Here is a 15,376-nt window from a genome sequence, read left to right on the forward strand (position 1 = left end):
AAGTCTAAGTTATTTATATGGACCTTTTAGGGAATGTTGCACACATTCCAATCTTGCCCATGAGCAGAAGAAATGGCATTGCCAGCCAGGACAGGAGCACATCTGCCAGCTCAGCACTGCACTCCTGGCTGTCACTGCTGCTGCTGCACAGCTGGGCCTGTTCATGGGGCTCCACACACACAGAGCCACCAGCCAGGACAGCCTGGACACCTCCAGGGACTCCAGACACAGCCTGTGCAATGTTCCAACCCCCAAACAGAGGCCATGCAGCTGCCCTGGTGCACCAGGCCAATCCTTGGAAGGCTTAAACATGAAAACCAACACCAAACCAAACCCTTTGTCATGCTCCTCTTGCTAAGAGACAAAGGTTTGTTTAAATTAATTTGGTAACCTGGCAGTGAAGGCCAGTACTGTCCTATATCCTGATACCCAGACAAACTGCCTCTAGGGCTCCCAGCTAGTGCTCTGCCACCCCCACGCTTACACCTTGCTCACATGGCCCTCAGTCCCCACACTGGCACCATGGTGATGCTGCAGGACAGCTCTCACTCATTAGGGTGAAATCTGTCCCAGGCCTGGGCTCCCCGTGCTGTGAGGGGCTCTCCCAGGTCCTGGGTGAGCCCTGAAGGGCAGCACCTCCCCAGTAATGGCTCTGGCCAGAACAAAAATTAGACAACAAAATTATCTAAAAGTAAACGTTAATTAAACTAAAGCCTTTGTTCATCTGGGCAAGGTCCAGCATAAATAGGGTTGGCACAGCCTTGGTGAGGGTGTGTGATCTTTGGTCAGGGCGAGGCACACAGGTGAGAATGCTTTGGATGCGGAGTCAGCTCACGGCTGCGCAGGGGCCATTACTGCGATGGCTGCTTCCTGATGGAGAGAGCTTTGGGCAAACAAACTGCCTGCTCCCTGTTCACATCAGCACCTGAAGGGCAACACTCACCAAGTCCAACCCCAGTGCCCAAGGCCAAGCCGGCAGCATTGCTTTTATTTCCATATCAGCTACACTTTTTATGGGATTTCATCGTCCATGTGCTCCTGTATGGCAGGGATGTGCCAGAGGCTTCAGACAGCAAATGAAAACCATGCCATATTCGTTTAACCTGAAAGCTTCTTTGGGAAGTGTCCAACACCAAATATTGGCTGGATTCAGTGAATCATTCCCATTACTCTCTGTTTTCCACAGCTAGTCCTAGGGACCAGGACCAGTGACTCGGCCACTCTCTGCACTAAGGCAGACAAATGCAGGATGAACTATTTCCTTCAACAGTTGCATCAGGCCCCTCTGTAAGTTACTATTTTCTGCAGAAAGGCACCACTGAAGTAACCAGACAGTGCAGAACTACAATAATAGCACCTTGTGGCAGAGAAATGCAGAGGGTTAGAAGCAGAAATGCTGACACTGGGGCTAACACATGCAAAGAAACCAAAAGACGCAACACGGCTCTCTGATAACCGTACCACCCAGAAGATCTGAATATTTTGATTTCTTATATTGTGTGAAAACCCTCCCCAAAAAATCTGTATTAATAAAGAAAACCAGAACAGCTTACAAAGCAAAACAGTTTTATTACCAGAGCTATTATGCTGCAGGACATGGTAAGAGAAGCAACAACCTGTGACTGACAGCAGTCACACTGCTTAATGTGCTACTGGAAACATCACTGAAATGTGGCTAAATACAAAATGAACTAAAAATTACTTGCACTTATTTTCCCAATGTTGACAGATACTTAGATCATAGTATTTGTAGCCAAAAAAAGTGACTTACTGAAGAACAAAATCAATTAATATACGAACTCAGAGCACAGCACTTTGTTTTTGCTTCCAGTAGAAATACGGAAATACAGAGAAATATAATAAAATATTTTCTGTTTTAAAATACTTAAAACTTTCATTCCTCAGCACTGTATTTTTTCTATTTCTATGCTATCCAATCTTCTTGTAATGTCATTCCTTAAAATGGAAGCTAAGGACTTATTCTAAAGACTAGTAGTTTCTCTTACTCTAAAACATAAATGCTGCTGAGTCATCCTTACTAGATAAACAAATATTTATGCAACGTTAAGATTATTTCAAGTTTCAGTATTTGCAGCACATTAGTTTTGACTTAATCTGTCCCCACATCTAACATTGACAAGGAATGCAAGGCTACTTTATGACCACATTTGCTGGCATACAAAGACGTCCTCTGACTATGACTTTGGTCTCTATATAACATTGAAATACAGAATAGAAAGGAAGGAGAACAGGAATCCCAATTAAGAAAGGCTTATGGGCAATTTAAATGAAATGTATAAATTTAGAATTTATTTTATTACTAATTATTTAGAATTTATTACTAATTAATTAGAATTTTATTACTATTAAACTAATGTATTTTGAAACAAATCCTGAAATTCTACAAAAACTATGAAGGATTTTTAAATTTATAATTACCATCTGAAGACTCAAAAAATTTACATCAAATGCTTATTGAAAATTACTATTTTGAGTCAGATTTTTGGACTATGTGGATGCTGTATGCCAACTTCTAAAGCAACATGAAACTCCTCATCCAGAGTCAAAAAAAATGTAGGGAGACCCTAAAAATGTAGCAGAAGCATTTCCGCACACTGATTTCAGTAGTCAAGTTTGTGCAGAAGTGATTCCACTAGATTCATAGGGTACCTTTTTGAGGCAACAGAAACTTCTCACTTCGTAAGTTTTTTGACCTTTTCCAGCTCTTCTATAGGTTGCCACTGCTGATTGATTGTTACCAGCTGAAAGAAATGGAAAATATGAAAGTTAGTAGGATCTCACTGAGCATTTACTCCACTCCCACACCCCCCCATATCAAACATCAACTTATTGGTGAAGTTCTAGTGGCTTTCGATTTTCTTTTCAGAAACATGCAACAGATGACATAAAAATTTGTTGAACACAATCACTTAGATATTAATTAAATAATAATAATGCAAAAAAATTTTATTTTTCCTTATCCTAAGTGCTCTATTAAATTATTTTTCCTTCAGGCTGTAGTACTCAAATATTCTTACTCAATTCTGTAATTCAGGAGCAAGGTAAGGTTAAAAAGCACTTCCTCTATCCTCCAAGTTTCCACTGTAATCAATGGAACTGAGTAAATGGATGATTGGGGTGGGAATTGACACAGGACAACGAGCAGAAGTATGGTATGAATTTAAGATCAGACCTACAGTGTAAGAGCCAAATCCCTATCTACATCATAGGGTGAAGACGTAAAGTAATGAATGAAGCACTTGTTTCCACTTTTAACTAGATATACATCAACTTTACACTTACTTTTTCATTTGTATTTTGCTAGTTCTTACACTTTAAAAGTAGTGATTCATTGTGTTGGAAATTTATACTATTTATACATATATTATATGTACAAATTACCTTCTGAGGCTTGGCAGGATCAATAGTTTCCCATGGTTCTGAACTGCCAATCTTGTGAATGCTTTAAAAGAAGACAAAACAGGTTATTATGTTTTAAGGCGTGCCCTTGCATACATTTTCATATGAGCAGCCTATTGTCAGTAGAGCTATTCAATTAAGTAAGGAGCTCCCTAAAACACAAATTCCCAGATTTGGGCATTATATTTTAAAATCTGGATAGGAATCAATGATGGCTTGCTTTATTTGCAGCTTCCAAAGCACCAAGCAAGCCAGCCCTGTTCACATATCATTATGAGGGAAGCAAGGTGAAAAATCAGAACAAAATAAAGACACAAAGTAAGGGGACTTTTACCCTGACAATTAAAATGCCTATTCCAATCACTTTAAAATAAATAAATAGACTCCAAAAAGGTTTAAGAGTATAGGATTTCACTCCAATTATCAGCCAAGCCATTGGAATACTATCTTAAGTTAGTACTATCAAACACTGTTCTTTATATACAAGTCAATAGCCTGGTTGCAATCTCATCTACCTATCAGATTATATGAAATTCTTGATTAGAACATTTAGAACTTATACCCAAAGCAAAGAAAAAATGTAATTATTAAATCAAAAGTTGGGAAATAACTTGGATTACACTCCAAATTAATTTTCTCACTATTTACAATCTGAAGATACTTTAGTCATTACCAGTACTCCCAGTACTCTGGAACATATGCCTGGTGCCTTTTATTTTATTTTATTTTTTTTATTTGTGTGTGTGTGTGTGTAAAACATTATGGTCAAATACTCGTCTGAATAAAAAAAGTTAGGGTAAGCTCCAAGCACTAAGGTTTTGCTTACATCACGTCAGATTTGCTGAATAGGGAATAGAGACAAAAAGAGAACGCCCCAGCTGCTGCCAAGGACAATATTCCGGCCAGGGGAATGAGCTGAAAGATAAAATAGAAAAAAGAGCTGAACCTACGTCCCAGTTACAGACCCACGAGTAGGGGAAGCAAGGGTTACACAGAAGTAGGGAGGGATTACCTGTTCATGTATATTACCTCTATATTACTCTTTACACCACTTCACTATTAATATCTGAATTTCACTTTTACCTCTATATTACCCCTTCTCCACATCTCACTTTCCATACATGAACATTACGCGGGTCCCATTTCCTCGGGAAATCAAGTGGCAACCCCGGTGCGGTCGCCCGAGCCCTTCGTATCCCTCCCCGCGCGCGGGTACCACGGCCCCGACCCCTCAGGCAAACTTACTTCTTTTTTCGACTTCAGCACGTTCAAGATGCCCTTGGCCATGGTGGCGGCGGCTGCGGAGCGGCACAGGTGTCGGCGGTACCGCTCCTCGAGGGCGGCAGGAGGGTGCAGGCGGTGCCGAGGCCGGGCCCACCCCGCGCCCTTCGAGCCCCGCGGCGCTGAGGGGCCGGGACAGCGCGCCCCCCAGCGGCCGGCGCGGAGCGGCCCGCGGCCCGACAGCGCCCCCGCGCGGCCCGCAGGTGCCACATGGAGCGGCCGGACAGAGCGGGATGCGGCCTGTGCCCCTCCCGCGCCAGTTCTTCTCTCTCCGTAACTGCAGCGCAAAACTCAGCTTCGGCATTTCTCCTTTGTCTTCGTCCCCTTCGCCAGGCAGCTGCCCCAAGAACGGGGTATCTAGGCAAACGCCCAGGTGATGACCGAGCCTGCCTCTTCAGAGCTCGGAGAGTTGCCTATAGTGACCAAAAGAGGAACCCAGTGTCACCATGCCCCCCTGTGCTGCAACAAAAGCTCAACCCAGGCCCAGGTTCTCGTCACACTCTTGTGTTCCACAGCTCCTATCACTTCCCAATATCCCTGTCTGAGAAAAACTACCAGGGCCAAGCTGGAGGTGAGAGCAGGCGAGTCCCGTACATTGGTTTCTCCCCTTCTCACTCGCCCACTGGAAAGCAGAGGAAGGAGAGGCTGCCTTTACTGCATGTTCTGCTCACTCCCTGCAGCAAGGAACACACTTGACAGGGCACAGTCAACTCAGTTGGTCCTTCTAGGGAGTGTGGAAAATTAAGCAGCAGCATCTTTAAGGCAAAGGAGCTGGCAGCATTTTACTGTAACAACTTTCAGGTCCAGCAATTCCAATGCAAATTCAAACACGGTAAAGCAAAACAGTTTTCATACTTTTTCTCAGCACTACTGCTGAGAAACCTTTGTGTATTTGGGAAGGGCATGAGCACTGTCTATTTGTTGCCATGATGGTCCTTTCTATACATTTATGATAAAAGCCACCAAGCTGTAGGGCAGTTTTTTGTACCTGAACCCTCTCCTAGGTTACAACAGCTTCTACTACTGCCTTTTGCTCTCTTCAGTCACCAACTGCCTTGGAACTTCCTTTTGTGATCCATCTCACTACAAACCACTCTCAGTGCACTCCCTAGTTCAGCTGTTACAAGAAAGAAGTATTTGTTAATGGGTTTTTAACTTCTTGAACCTCAGCTAAACTAAGGAACTGTCTTTGACAGTGGTATATTTTGTTCACAAGCATTTTCACTGGGAAAAGGAAAAGAAAATGAAAAATAATAAAAAACTTCCTACTCTGATACATACACGTATTACCGATTTCCTTAGAAGTGTCTGTGTATTTTAGAAGGCAACCTACAAAAATGTATTGACAAGGAATGGTTGGGTGGCGAAAATAACTCTGCAGAAATTGTCATTAAGCAAACTCCCTTTTCTAAAGAAGAAATTATTATAGTTTGATTACTGTTATCTGCTTACTCAATCCAAATGTTTGTACAGTAAGCAGTAACTAATTTAAAATTTGTCTCAAAACCCGTGACTCCCAAACCTGGACCAAGGAGTTAAGCAGTTACAACCCTTTCACTACCATAGTATTTTGGAATCTGCATGTAAAAAAGTAAGCCTGTAGATAGGCACATATAAAACACCTTACATTTTATACAGAATGAGAGTTTGTCCTATTTAATTTCCTGAAAGCTTTTGTATTTCTTACATATTTGCTGTCTTTTGGAGACTTCACAACACATTTTAAATTTTCTTATTATGCCATTTTTGTATTTAAAACACTGTGGAACAGCTTAGTGTTACTATACTACTACTTTTATCTAAGTATCTCAATTACTTGTTTCATCAGAGGTAAACCTACCCAAAGCAAACAAGATTTTAATTTATTATTCATTATTGCAATTACAGAATTTTCCACATGTGATGCTTTACTGTATTTCATACACCTGAAAAACTACAGTAAGTACAGTATTAAAAAGCAGGAAGATGCAAACCTTTCAAAATCTTTGTAATATATTTAAAAATACTTATGCCACTCCTTTTTAGATTCAAGAGGCTAATTCTTGATTAGAGAATTTTTCATAAAATTCCAAGTCTTTTATGCTTAAAGATGGTTTTACAGTCTTCAACGATTTCACAAAATGTTCCTGTTTCACAGCAGTTGCTTCAAGTCCATTCTCTTGCAATGCCAACAAAGCAGCCTTTAAAAGAAAAAAACCCAACTACTTAGACCTTATCATGTTTTAAATTGCAAAGAATACTGCAAGTATTCTAAAATATTTTACAGGGAACAAAGTGTTAGTTAAAGCATCTGAAAACAGCATTGTATAACTTACAGTTATTTAACAACATATAAAAATTCAAGTAAGGTTACCATAACATTTTCATTCACTTTTTCTGTCTGGATTAGACAATACATCTCTTATCACTTTTATATTTGGATTTTCTTAGTTTCTAGTCTTCTGTCTTTCATACAAGTCAACTCAAATTCTGGATTTCTCTTCTCGTTTTTTATCTCTAGCCTTGACAGTTGCTAATTTCAGCTTGCAGTACAAAGAATGCAATTCACCTAGATGTGAGCATGGATTAGAGAGGGCCACATGAAATCAAAGGCAGTACAGTTCCTAAACTTCTGGTAAATTATCACAGACAGACTTTATTCTTATTTGGCTCTTTTATTTAAAGAATGAATCCTTGTTCAGTTCTCCTGTTTTAATAATTTTCTTTGGATTTTCAATGTAAACGGGGAAAGAACCTATACTACAGATGGCTTAGTAATCTATAAGTTAGCTCTCTTTTTTCACCCAAAGCTGTTTTTTAGAGTTTATTTCACAGATGAATCAGGTATATTTCTTACCTCCTTGCACAGATTTTCAATATCAGCTCCAGAGAAGAGGTCTGTTAGGACTGCCACATCTTGTAATGACACATCAGTATCTAATGGAATTTTTTCAGTGCAGATTTTCAAAATGGAAAGTCTTCCCTGTAAATTGGTGCATATTATACAGAAAACAAAACCAAAGAAACCAAAAATTAGTCTTTCTCCAAAGCAGTACCAAACTTGAAATTAGAGCCAAGGAAAATCCAGAAAAGTACCAAAACTGTCTGGTTTTGGTGGAAGAATAAAATGCTATTAATGGAGATAATGCACTTCTGGTTATCTCATATATTTAAGGTCTGTTACTCACAGTCACTCCTTGCTTCATGAAAACACAGTATTTTAGGCTGAACAGGCCCAATTTGGCATGCTTTGGGTCAACTTTTTTTTGTGAAGTTGAGGACAAATAGCTATACTAACCTTGGTAACAGTACACAAGAAATATCTGAAGCAAGGACAGACAACTTATTTTGGTATTTCCTGAATTGTAGCTTGATTTTGTAAACACACATTTTCTCTATTTTCCATATGCAATATTATAACTACTGACACCAGTTAAAATGTTACTGGTGTTTAAAATACAAATATTTTTATTACTTTTAAAATTTTTTCATTGTATCTTGAATTTAGTGACTGATCTCCAGTGAAACACCCATCACTTGTTAAGTATGTTACAGGAATATTCCCCCTTTGCTCCTAAAGTACGCTGGCAATTAACATCCCCCTTTAAAGTCATGTATGGATGTGTAATACCTTCAGATCTGGAGGTGGAATATAGATTATCTTGTCCAGCCTTCCAGGACGGAGCAAAGCATCATCCAACATATCTGGTCTGTTTGTTGCAGCAACTACCATGAAATCTTTGTTCAAAGTTTCCTGAAACTCTAGCTAAGCAAGAGATCATGTAAACTAATTAGTGCAACATGGCTGAGATAAATATTATCAAAAGATATTAGTTAACTACTAATGAGAAGAGGGGAAGGGCAAAAAGATCACGTAATTTAACATGTAGTTATTTTCCCTTCAATATTAGTATTTTATCTATCCTGAGGTTAAAAAATGCCTTGGTGCAGGGCAGATTACATGACGAAGAAATATAGTTATTATCTACCTTGGCAATAAATAAAGACATTTCTTTGACCAGATTGTAACAAAGAACTTTCTATATGCAAAAAAATTCAGTATCCTACAATTCTGGAACTGTTTTCTTTATTATTCTCCGAAAGAGTATCATCATAACAGGAAATCTATATACAAAAAAGCTAAACATTAAATGCTGTGAACAATTCTGACAAGTGAAGGTACAAGTTTTTGTTTAAATAACTAATTGATCATAACTGTGCTGCTTCTGTATGCATTATGTGTGAGAAAGAACTGCAAAATGAAGTAGAGGAAGTACATATAAAAAGTAAGCTCAGGGAGGAACTTAAGAGTAAAAATAGCACGATCAATCTAAAAAATTACTTCAGTGTAGAGAAAAGGATTTTTGTGTCAGAAGATGAACACCCAACTAGTAATGCACATTAGTCTGTGTGGGTATTTTGTTCAAACAAATCTCACTGAGGAACAGTGTATGTAAAAACAATCAGCAGCTTATATACACTATCTTCTAAAAACTAGTAATTATGACAGAGTAAAAGAGCTTCTTGCATGTTTTTGAGTTTGAAGATTTTAAGTTTAAAATGTGAATGTCAACAACTAAAATTTTTGAAACAACTGGACAGTACTTCTCCTTCCTCCTATACAGAAAAGGGAGCATAAATACCTTTCTTTCCTCGTCACTTTGTTCTTGGCACTGAGCCTCAAGCTGTAGCTTGCATCCTCTTCTTTCTGTAACTTTCAGCCCAACCCCATCCAACTCATTGAGAAGAACAGAAAGAACCCGCTCTGAGACACCATGGCCAGTTCTGCAGTGTGCCCGAGATCCCAAGATAGAATCAATCTCGTCTAGGAATATTATTGCTGGAGTATTTGCTCTTGCTTGGCGAAAAACCTTTTCAATGAATGTCAATAAAAGAAAAAATTAATGCCTGCATTCTATCAGGTAAGGTGAAAAAAGAATAAAAAATATACTCTGTATTTTACCTAACTTTAAAGGTACATTTATAATGATACTTAAGAGCTGTTCTGGCTTACATTTACTATTGGTAAATTCTGCTTCTTATTTGTATTCCTAAATGAACTGAAAACGAAAGGCTAGAAATACTTCCAAAGTTTAACACTGGTATAATTTTAGGGATAGATTCTCACTTTATCTACATGTGAATCTGTAAGCTATTTCTATTTTATAATCAGATGAGAGCTCCATCATCTTTTCAACAACAAAATTTAGGTCTAACTAATACTTTACAAAAATGAAGCAAAAACGGACTACAAAACCTTACACAAATTAAAATGTGTACCTGAGACAAAATCTTCTCTGAATCTCCAACGTAAGGTGAGAACAGGTCAGCACCACTTACAGAGAGAAAGGAACAGTGACAACTTGTGGCCACAGCTTTCACCAGTGTGGTTTTGGCACAGCCAGATGGCCCATAGAGAAGAATACCCTTGGGATGAGACAGGCCCATCCTGGCAAATGCCTCAGGAAATTTCATAGGCCACTCAATACTCTGTCAATACATAAAAAAGGGATTAAATTCTTAGTAACAAGCAATCAATAAAACTGCCAAGCACATTATTTCTTCATCTTGATACAAACATTAATTGGAAACCAGGGAATACTGATTTAGTCTTTCTTCATATAATGCCCCCTGCTTAAATTTTCCACTTGAAACAGAACTAAAAACAATCCTGAAGAGGTAAAAGCCAAGAGCCATCCCTGGATAAATATTCATGAATGGACAAATTATCTGGCTACAAGTTAAGTATTTCTCAGCTACTAGAAACATGCCTATTTCCCCATGATATTACTATGCTTGGTGGTGATATCTCGTGACTGCAAGATTTCTAACTCAAACATTGTAATAACACTGCAATAATGTTAAAAATACAATTTATAATCAGGTAATTTGCAAGACAAATAATTTTCATAACACAGCATACAAAATATCTTGGAGTACATATTAGAAATTAGACATTAATCTGAATTAGTTTAATACATTACCTGTTTTAACTTTAATTTCACATCTTCAAGACCACCAATTTGCTCCCAAGTCACAGGTTTACACTCTGTTAGTCCAACTGCACTTCGAAAAGAGGATGGTTGAATTTTTTTAAAAGCTTCTTGGAAATCTCCCATATTAATCACAGTTTCACCTTCAGTTGAATCCTGAAAAAAAACCAGATAGAGCATATTAGCAACATTTTAATGCAATACTTAAATGCTGCACTTCACGTAAAGCTAAATACAACTAATAAGGAAGTCAATTCCTGACCTAATGAGCTTAAACACTGCAGACACAAAAATGCAACATAAAGTAAAATATAACCTCTTTAATAGCAAGTTTTCACACAGGAAAAAAAACAATTTTAACAGAAATTAATATTTCAAATAAAATTACTATTCCCTAAATTATAGCTCCGTTAGGCAGTGATCTGCTAAATCAAATAGTTGCTTCAGGGTTAACACATATCACATCCTACAATCTTATGAATAGAAATAAAAAAGTTGCAAAATCCATTTTCACCACACACTGAAGAATGTAACATATCTCAAACAGGCTACAAAATGCCACTATTAAGCCACAGATGCAGTAATAGAACTAAGGTGAGAACTGAAATATGAGCAAAAACAACATATTTATATTTATAATATGCTCGATGTGAGTCTTCAACTTGTTGAGCTTTTCAAGTAAAGTATTAATGAGGAAAGGGTAGTACAAATATTACTGACATTGTTCTTGAGTGATTTGCAACCATACCAAAGAGCTGTGGGACACAGCCTGCATAGCAGCTTCTCTGCAGAGTGCTGTAAGGTCAGCTCCAACATACCCAGTTGTCATTTCTGCCAGCTTAGCCAAATCAACCTCTGCAGAAATGGGCATATCAGATGTAAGCAACTGCAGGATGGATCTTCTCTGTGTAACTGTTGGGGTCCCAATAATAACCTAAACCAAACAGAATAAACAAAGATTTTATGTAGATAATTTGCCATACTCATTTATTTTATAGACCTAGGCAAGCAATTTAGTCTCTGCTCTATACTGGCTACTGTAAATTTATATATACTTATACCCCAACTAAAGAGTTTTACAGGAAACCTATTACCAGCACTATACAAATGACAAATATTTTTAACACCATTTACTTTCCAAGTGAACAGTGTTTATATAGAGTTGTTCATAAGACACTGACAGATACTGTTTATCAAGTCCCATAACACTGAAATAATAATTTCCTTATATCACAAGCACTAAATTAGATGACTATGATAGAAAAAATTAAATAGATAAATATTTATACATTATTGAAAACCAGGTGAAACATCATAATAAAAATACATCTCAACAATCTATAAATCCCAGAAAATAATGAAAATTATAATTATGAAATCATTAAAGAACTTGATTAAACTGGTGACCTAGGAGTGGGTTTAGGCAGGGAAATAAACAATACAAGCACAAACACTATGTGTTGCAGAACTGCATATTTTTCTTCTTTGGACTACCAGGCTTATGGAAGTTTTCATAGACCCAACCTCTGTTACTGAAACCTGAGTAGGTACTGTTGATACAACAGGTTACTAGTTCTCTGTCACAATAAATTTTTAAGGAGAAATGCACAGATCTTCAATCTAGGATTTAAATGGAAAAAATCCAATCCTGTAAAGCTAAGCAGCTGTAAGCAAACAAAGCCCCTCAAGATCAGGTCAATGTCTTTATGATAAAGAAGCAAAAAAGATCCCTCCCATCCATTTTCACGTATATGGAGCTCTCAAAGTTCAGATTAAAAACACCCAAAACAACCATACCCAAGTTGCAGCAAACTAAAGATAGAAACAAGACATCTGCTCCAAACCTGTAGAATCCCACTATGAACAACGATTAGAAGACAGCCCCCTTCCACCTCAACAAGGAAAGAAAAATGTGAGTGTATGAGTAACAGGATTTATTTACCTCTCTGTCAAATCTGCCAGGTCGTCTCAGTGCAGGGTCTAAGGCATCGGGCCTGTTTGTCGCTGCCACAATGACCATCTTACCCTCACTCCCTACACCATCCAACAGCGTCAGCAACTGAGCAACAATACGATCTTCAGGAGCATTGTTTGCACTTCCTCGCTTTGGGCATAAAGAATCAATCTCATCAAAAAAGAGAATGGTTGGGCCTTCGTTTGACATCTCTCTGCCCTTTTCAAAAACTCTTCGCAAATTCTCTTCACCCTCTCCTGGTCTTGAACCATGGAGGGCTGGGCCACTGACGCCAAACAGATACGCACCCAGCTCTTTTGCTACTGCCTTTACTATGAGAGTTTTCCCTACACCGGGGGGCCCAATTAATAGCACTCCATTAGGGACAGAAAGACCAAGCTTCTTGAAAGTTTTTGGGAAGCGGAAAGGCAGATCAATCATTTCTTTCAAAGACTTCCCCACATCATCTAGTCCTGCAACTGAAGTTTTTGCAGTGTCTTCTGACAGATGCCTGTACCATTCTAAAGTGATCACCTCCTTAATTTTTATGCTTGTTTGGGGAGTTACCAATCCAGCTTCCTCCTTCAAAGGAGATGCAGATAGTATTTCAATATACACCACAGGATTTTCGGGACTCGGTGCAACAGTAACAACATAACGAGGCAAAACGTATACATTTCTTAGCAGCTCTCTGATTGTCTCCTGTAACACCGCTCTGGGAGTCGACTTTTTCAGCGCGGCGCTCTTGAGGACCACTCTCAGAGTCGCTGTTCGCAGCTGTCGGTAGGGCAGCAGCTGCAGCCGGCCCAAGCTCAGAGAGAGGCCGCGCAGGTCCCGCGCCCTCAGCCCCGCGGTGCTGCAGGTGAGGTCGGCCTGCAGGTACCCGTCCGCCAGGTCGTGCCGGGGCCACGCCGTGCACACACAGCAGCCGCCAGGCACGGAGATCCTCAGCGGGGCGCCGATCCTGGCTCCCAGGAAGGAGAGCGCGGCAGGTCCCAACCGGCACCGCTGGGTGCCCTCATCTCCCGGGTCCAGCGGGAGCAGCTTTAAGACTGCCGCCTCCATTGCTGCCACCGCTAGGGAGGGCAGCAACCCCCGTGCTCTGCGCGGGCCCGTCGGCTCCTTACTCACCGCGCCTCGGCCTCCCGTGGGGCTCCCGCTGTGCCACCGCTCGGCGCACGGCGGCCGCCCGGCACAGCCGACCCGCGGCGGGCGGGACGGGAGCCCCGCGCAGGGGCTGGGCGGGCCGGCGCGGAGCGGAGCCCCTCGCGCGTAGACAGGCGACCCCGCGCATGCACCACAGTGGAGCACGCGCACTGCGCCCCGCCTCGGCCCCTAGAGCGTCACGGAATAAATCCGGTAGGAAGAGAGCTCCAAGATCATCGAATACAGCCTGTGTCCCAACACCACTGTGTCAGCCTGGCCGTGGCACTCAGTGCCACGTCCAGTCTCTCCTTAAACACAGCCAGGGACGGTGATTCCTGGTTCATTCGATATATAATGGCCCTTCCTGATAAGATTTTTTTTCCTGATGTACAACATAAACCTCCCCTGGTGCAGCTTGTCCTGCCTGGGGGAAAGAAGCCAAGCCACACCTGGCTGCAGCCTCCTTTCATGGAGTTGTACAGAGCGATAAGGTCCTGCCTGACCCTCTTTCTTTTCAAGGCTGAGTCCTCTGTGTTCCCTCAGCCATTTTTCATAGGATTTGTGCTCCAGGCCCTTCACCATCTTCGTTGGCATTCTCTGGAGCTGCTGCAGTTCCTCAATGCCCTTCCTGAATTGAGGGGTCCAGAACTGACACAGCCCGATGTCTGCCACCTTTCTCATGCCCTGCCTCAGCCCGTCTTGGGCCTTCTTTTGAAGGGCTGTCAAAGTAATGTCCATGAGGTGAGTGCTGTGTATAAGAAGAGATTACTTACACCCTCATCTCACAGACAAAATGCACTGACTCCCTTTCTAGCTGCCATCCAGCTTGTTCTCCACAGAGCTGGTCATGATAGGCCTTGTTTGCCATCTCATTTCTTTGCCCTCCTTTTGTCTCCTCAGTGCTGCCCGCTTGTTCAGTGCTTCTTAAACATGATTGCAAATGTTGGGCTTCCCCACTCCTGTGCCCCGGCCAGTGCTTCCTTCTGCTTCTTGTCACCAGCAGTCACGGCTGAATCAGCTGTGGCTGCTGGTTAAAAAAAACATGTGGGGAGCCACAGGATTGGCTTGAGAAGCTGCTGATACAAATAATTAAGACACAGATATTCATTCAACCTTCAGTAAAACTGTTGTAGTATGCCTATATTGGCATATTCTTAAATGCTTACTCGGCATTTAAGAAAAGTTTTGGTCCCCCCACCTTCTTAGATTGTGCAGTGTGTTTTTTTATTTACTTTTAATTTATTTACTTTTTAATTACTTTTTAATTACTTTTATAAAAACTTTCCAGTTCTGTCAGCATTGTGGACTACAAGATAAAATTTTGTATGTACATGGTTTTATTCTTGAAAGTAGCTTTGTTTTAAATAAAGTCACACGTGCTGAATACACACAGACTTTGAGACTACAGACGTACAAGAACTGGGATCTCAAATGCTCAATGCTAGTCAGAGACACAGTTAAATTCACAGAAAACCCAGAGAAGGTGGTTTACAGCACAACTACAATCTGTCCTGCCTTGTATTCTGAAGGCCTCAGGAGGGGCAGTGTAAGAAAACCTTTGTGATGGTGTCCTGGCTAATCACATTCCTAACTGAACAAGGCT

The 15,376-nt window shown here is 40.5% G+C and overlaps 2 protein-coding genes across 2 annotated transcripts; both read right to left on the reverse strand.

The window, feature by feature from the left end:
• Positions 1-1,549: 1,549 nt before the first annotated feature.
• Positions 1,550-4,812, reverse strand: COXFA4L3 (cytochrome c oxidase associated subunit FA4L3). The gene is made up of 4 exons (XM_005521521.3): positions 4,666-4,812; positions 4,247-4,335; positions 3,403-3,463; positions 1,550-2,762 (listed from the first exon to the last, which is right to left on the reverse strand). The coding sequence occupies exons 1-4, from the start codon at positions 4,705-4,707 to the stop codon at positions 2,694-2,696; spliced, it is 261 nt and encodes an 86-aa protein (XP_005521578.2). The 5' UTR covers positions 4,708-4,812; the 3' UTR covers positions 1,550-2,693.
• Positions 4,813-6,538: 1,726 nt separating this feature from the next.
• AFG2B (AAA ATPase AFG2B) lies at positions 6,539-13,814 on the reverse strand. Its single transcript, XM_014251033.2, has 8 exons — positions 12,616-13,814; positions 11,422-11,607; positions 10,665-10,829; positions 9,961-10,170; positions 9,324-9,551; positions 8,312-8,446; positions 7,538-7,663; positions 6,539-6,881 (listed from the first exon to the last, which is right to left on the reverse strand). The coding sequence occupies exons 1-8, from the start codon at positions 13,690-13,692 to the stop codon at positions 6,729-6,731; spliced, it is 2,280 nt and encodes a 759-aa protein (XP_014106508.2). The 5' UTR covers positions 13,693-13,814; the 3' UTR covers positions 6,539-6,728.
• Between the last annotated feature and the right edge of the window lie 1,562 nt (positions 13,815-15,376).

Source organism: Pseudopodoces humilis, chromosome 16, assembly GCF_049639895.1.
Source record: "Pseudopodoces humilis isolate 2021_Gansu_Grassland_sample_001 chromosome 16, ASM4963989v1, whole genome shotgun sequence".
Classification (NCBI taxonomy): domain Eukaryota; kingdom Metazoa; phylum Chordata; class Aves; order Passeriformes; family Paridae; genus Pseudopodoces; species Pseudopodoces humilis.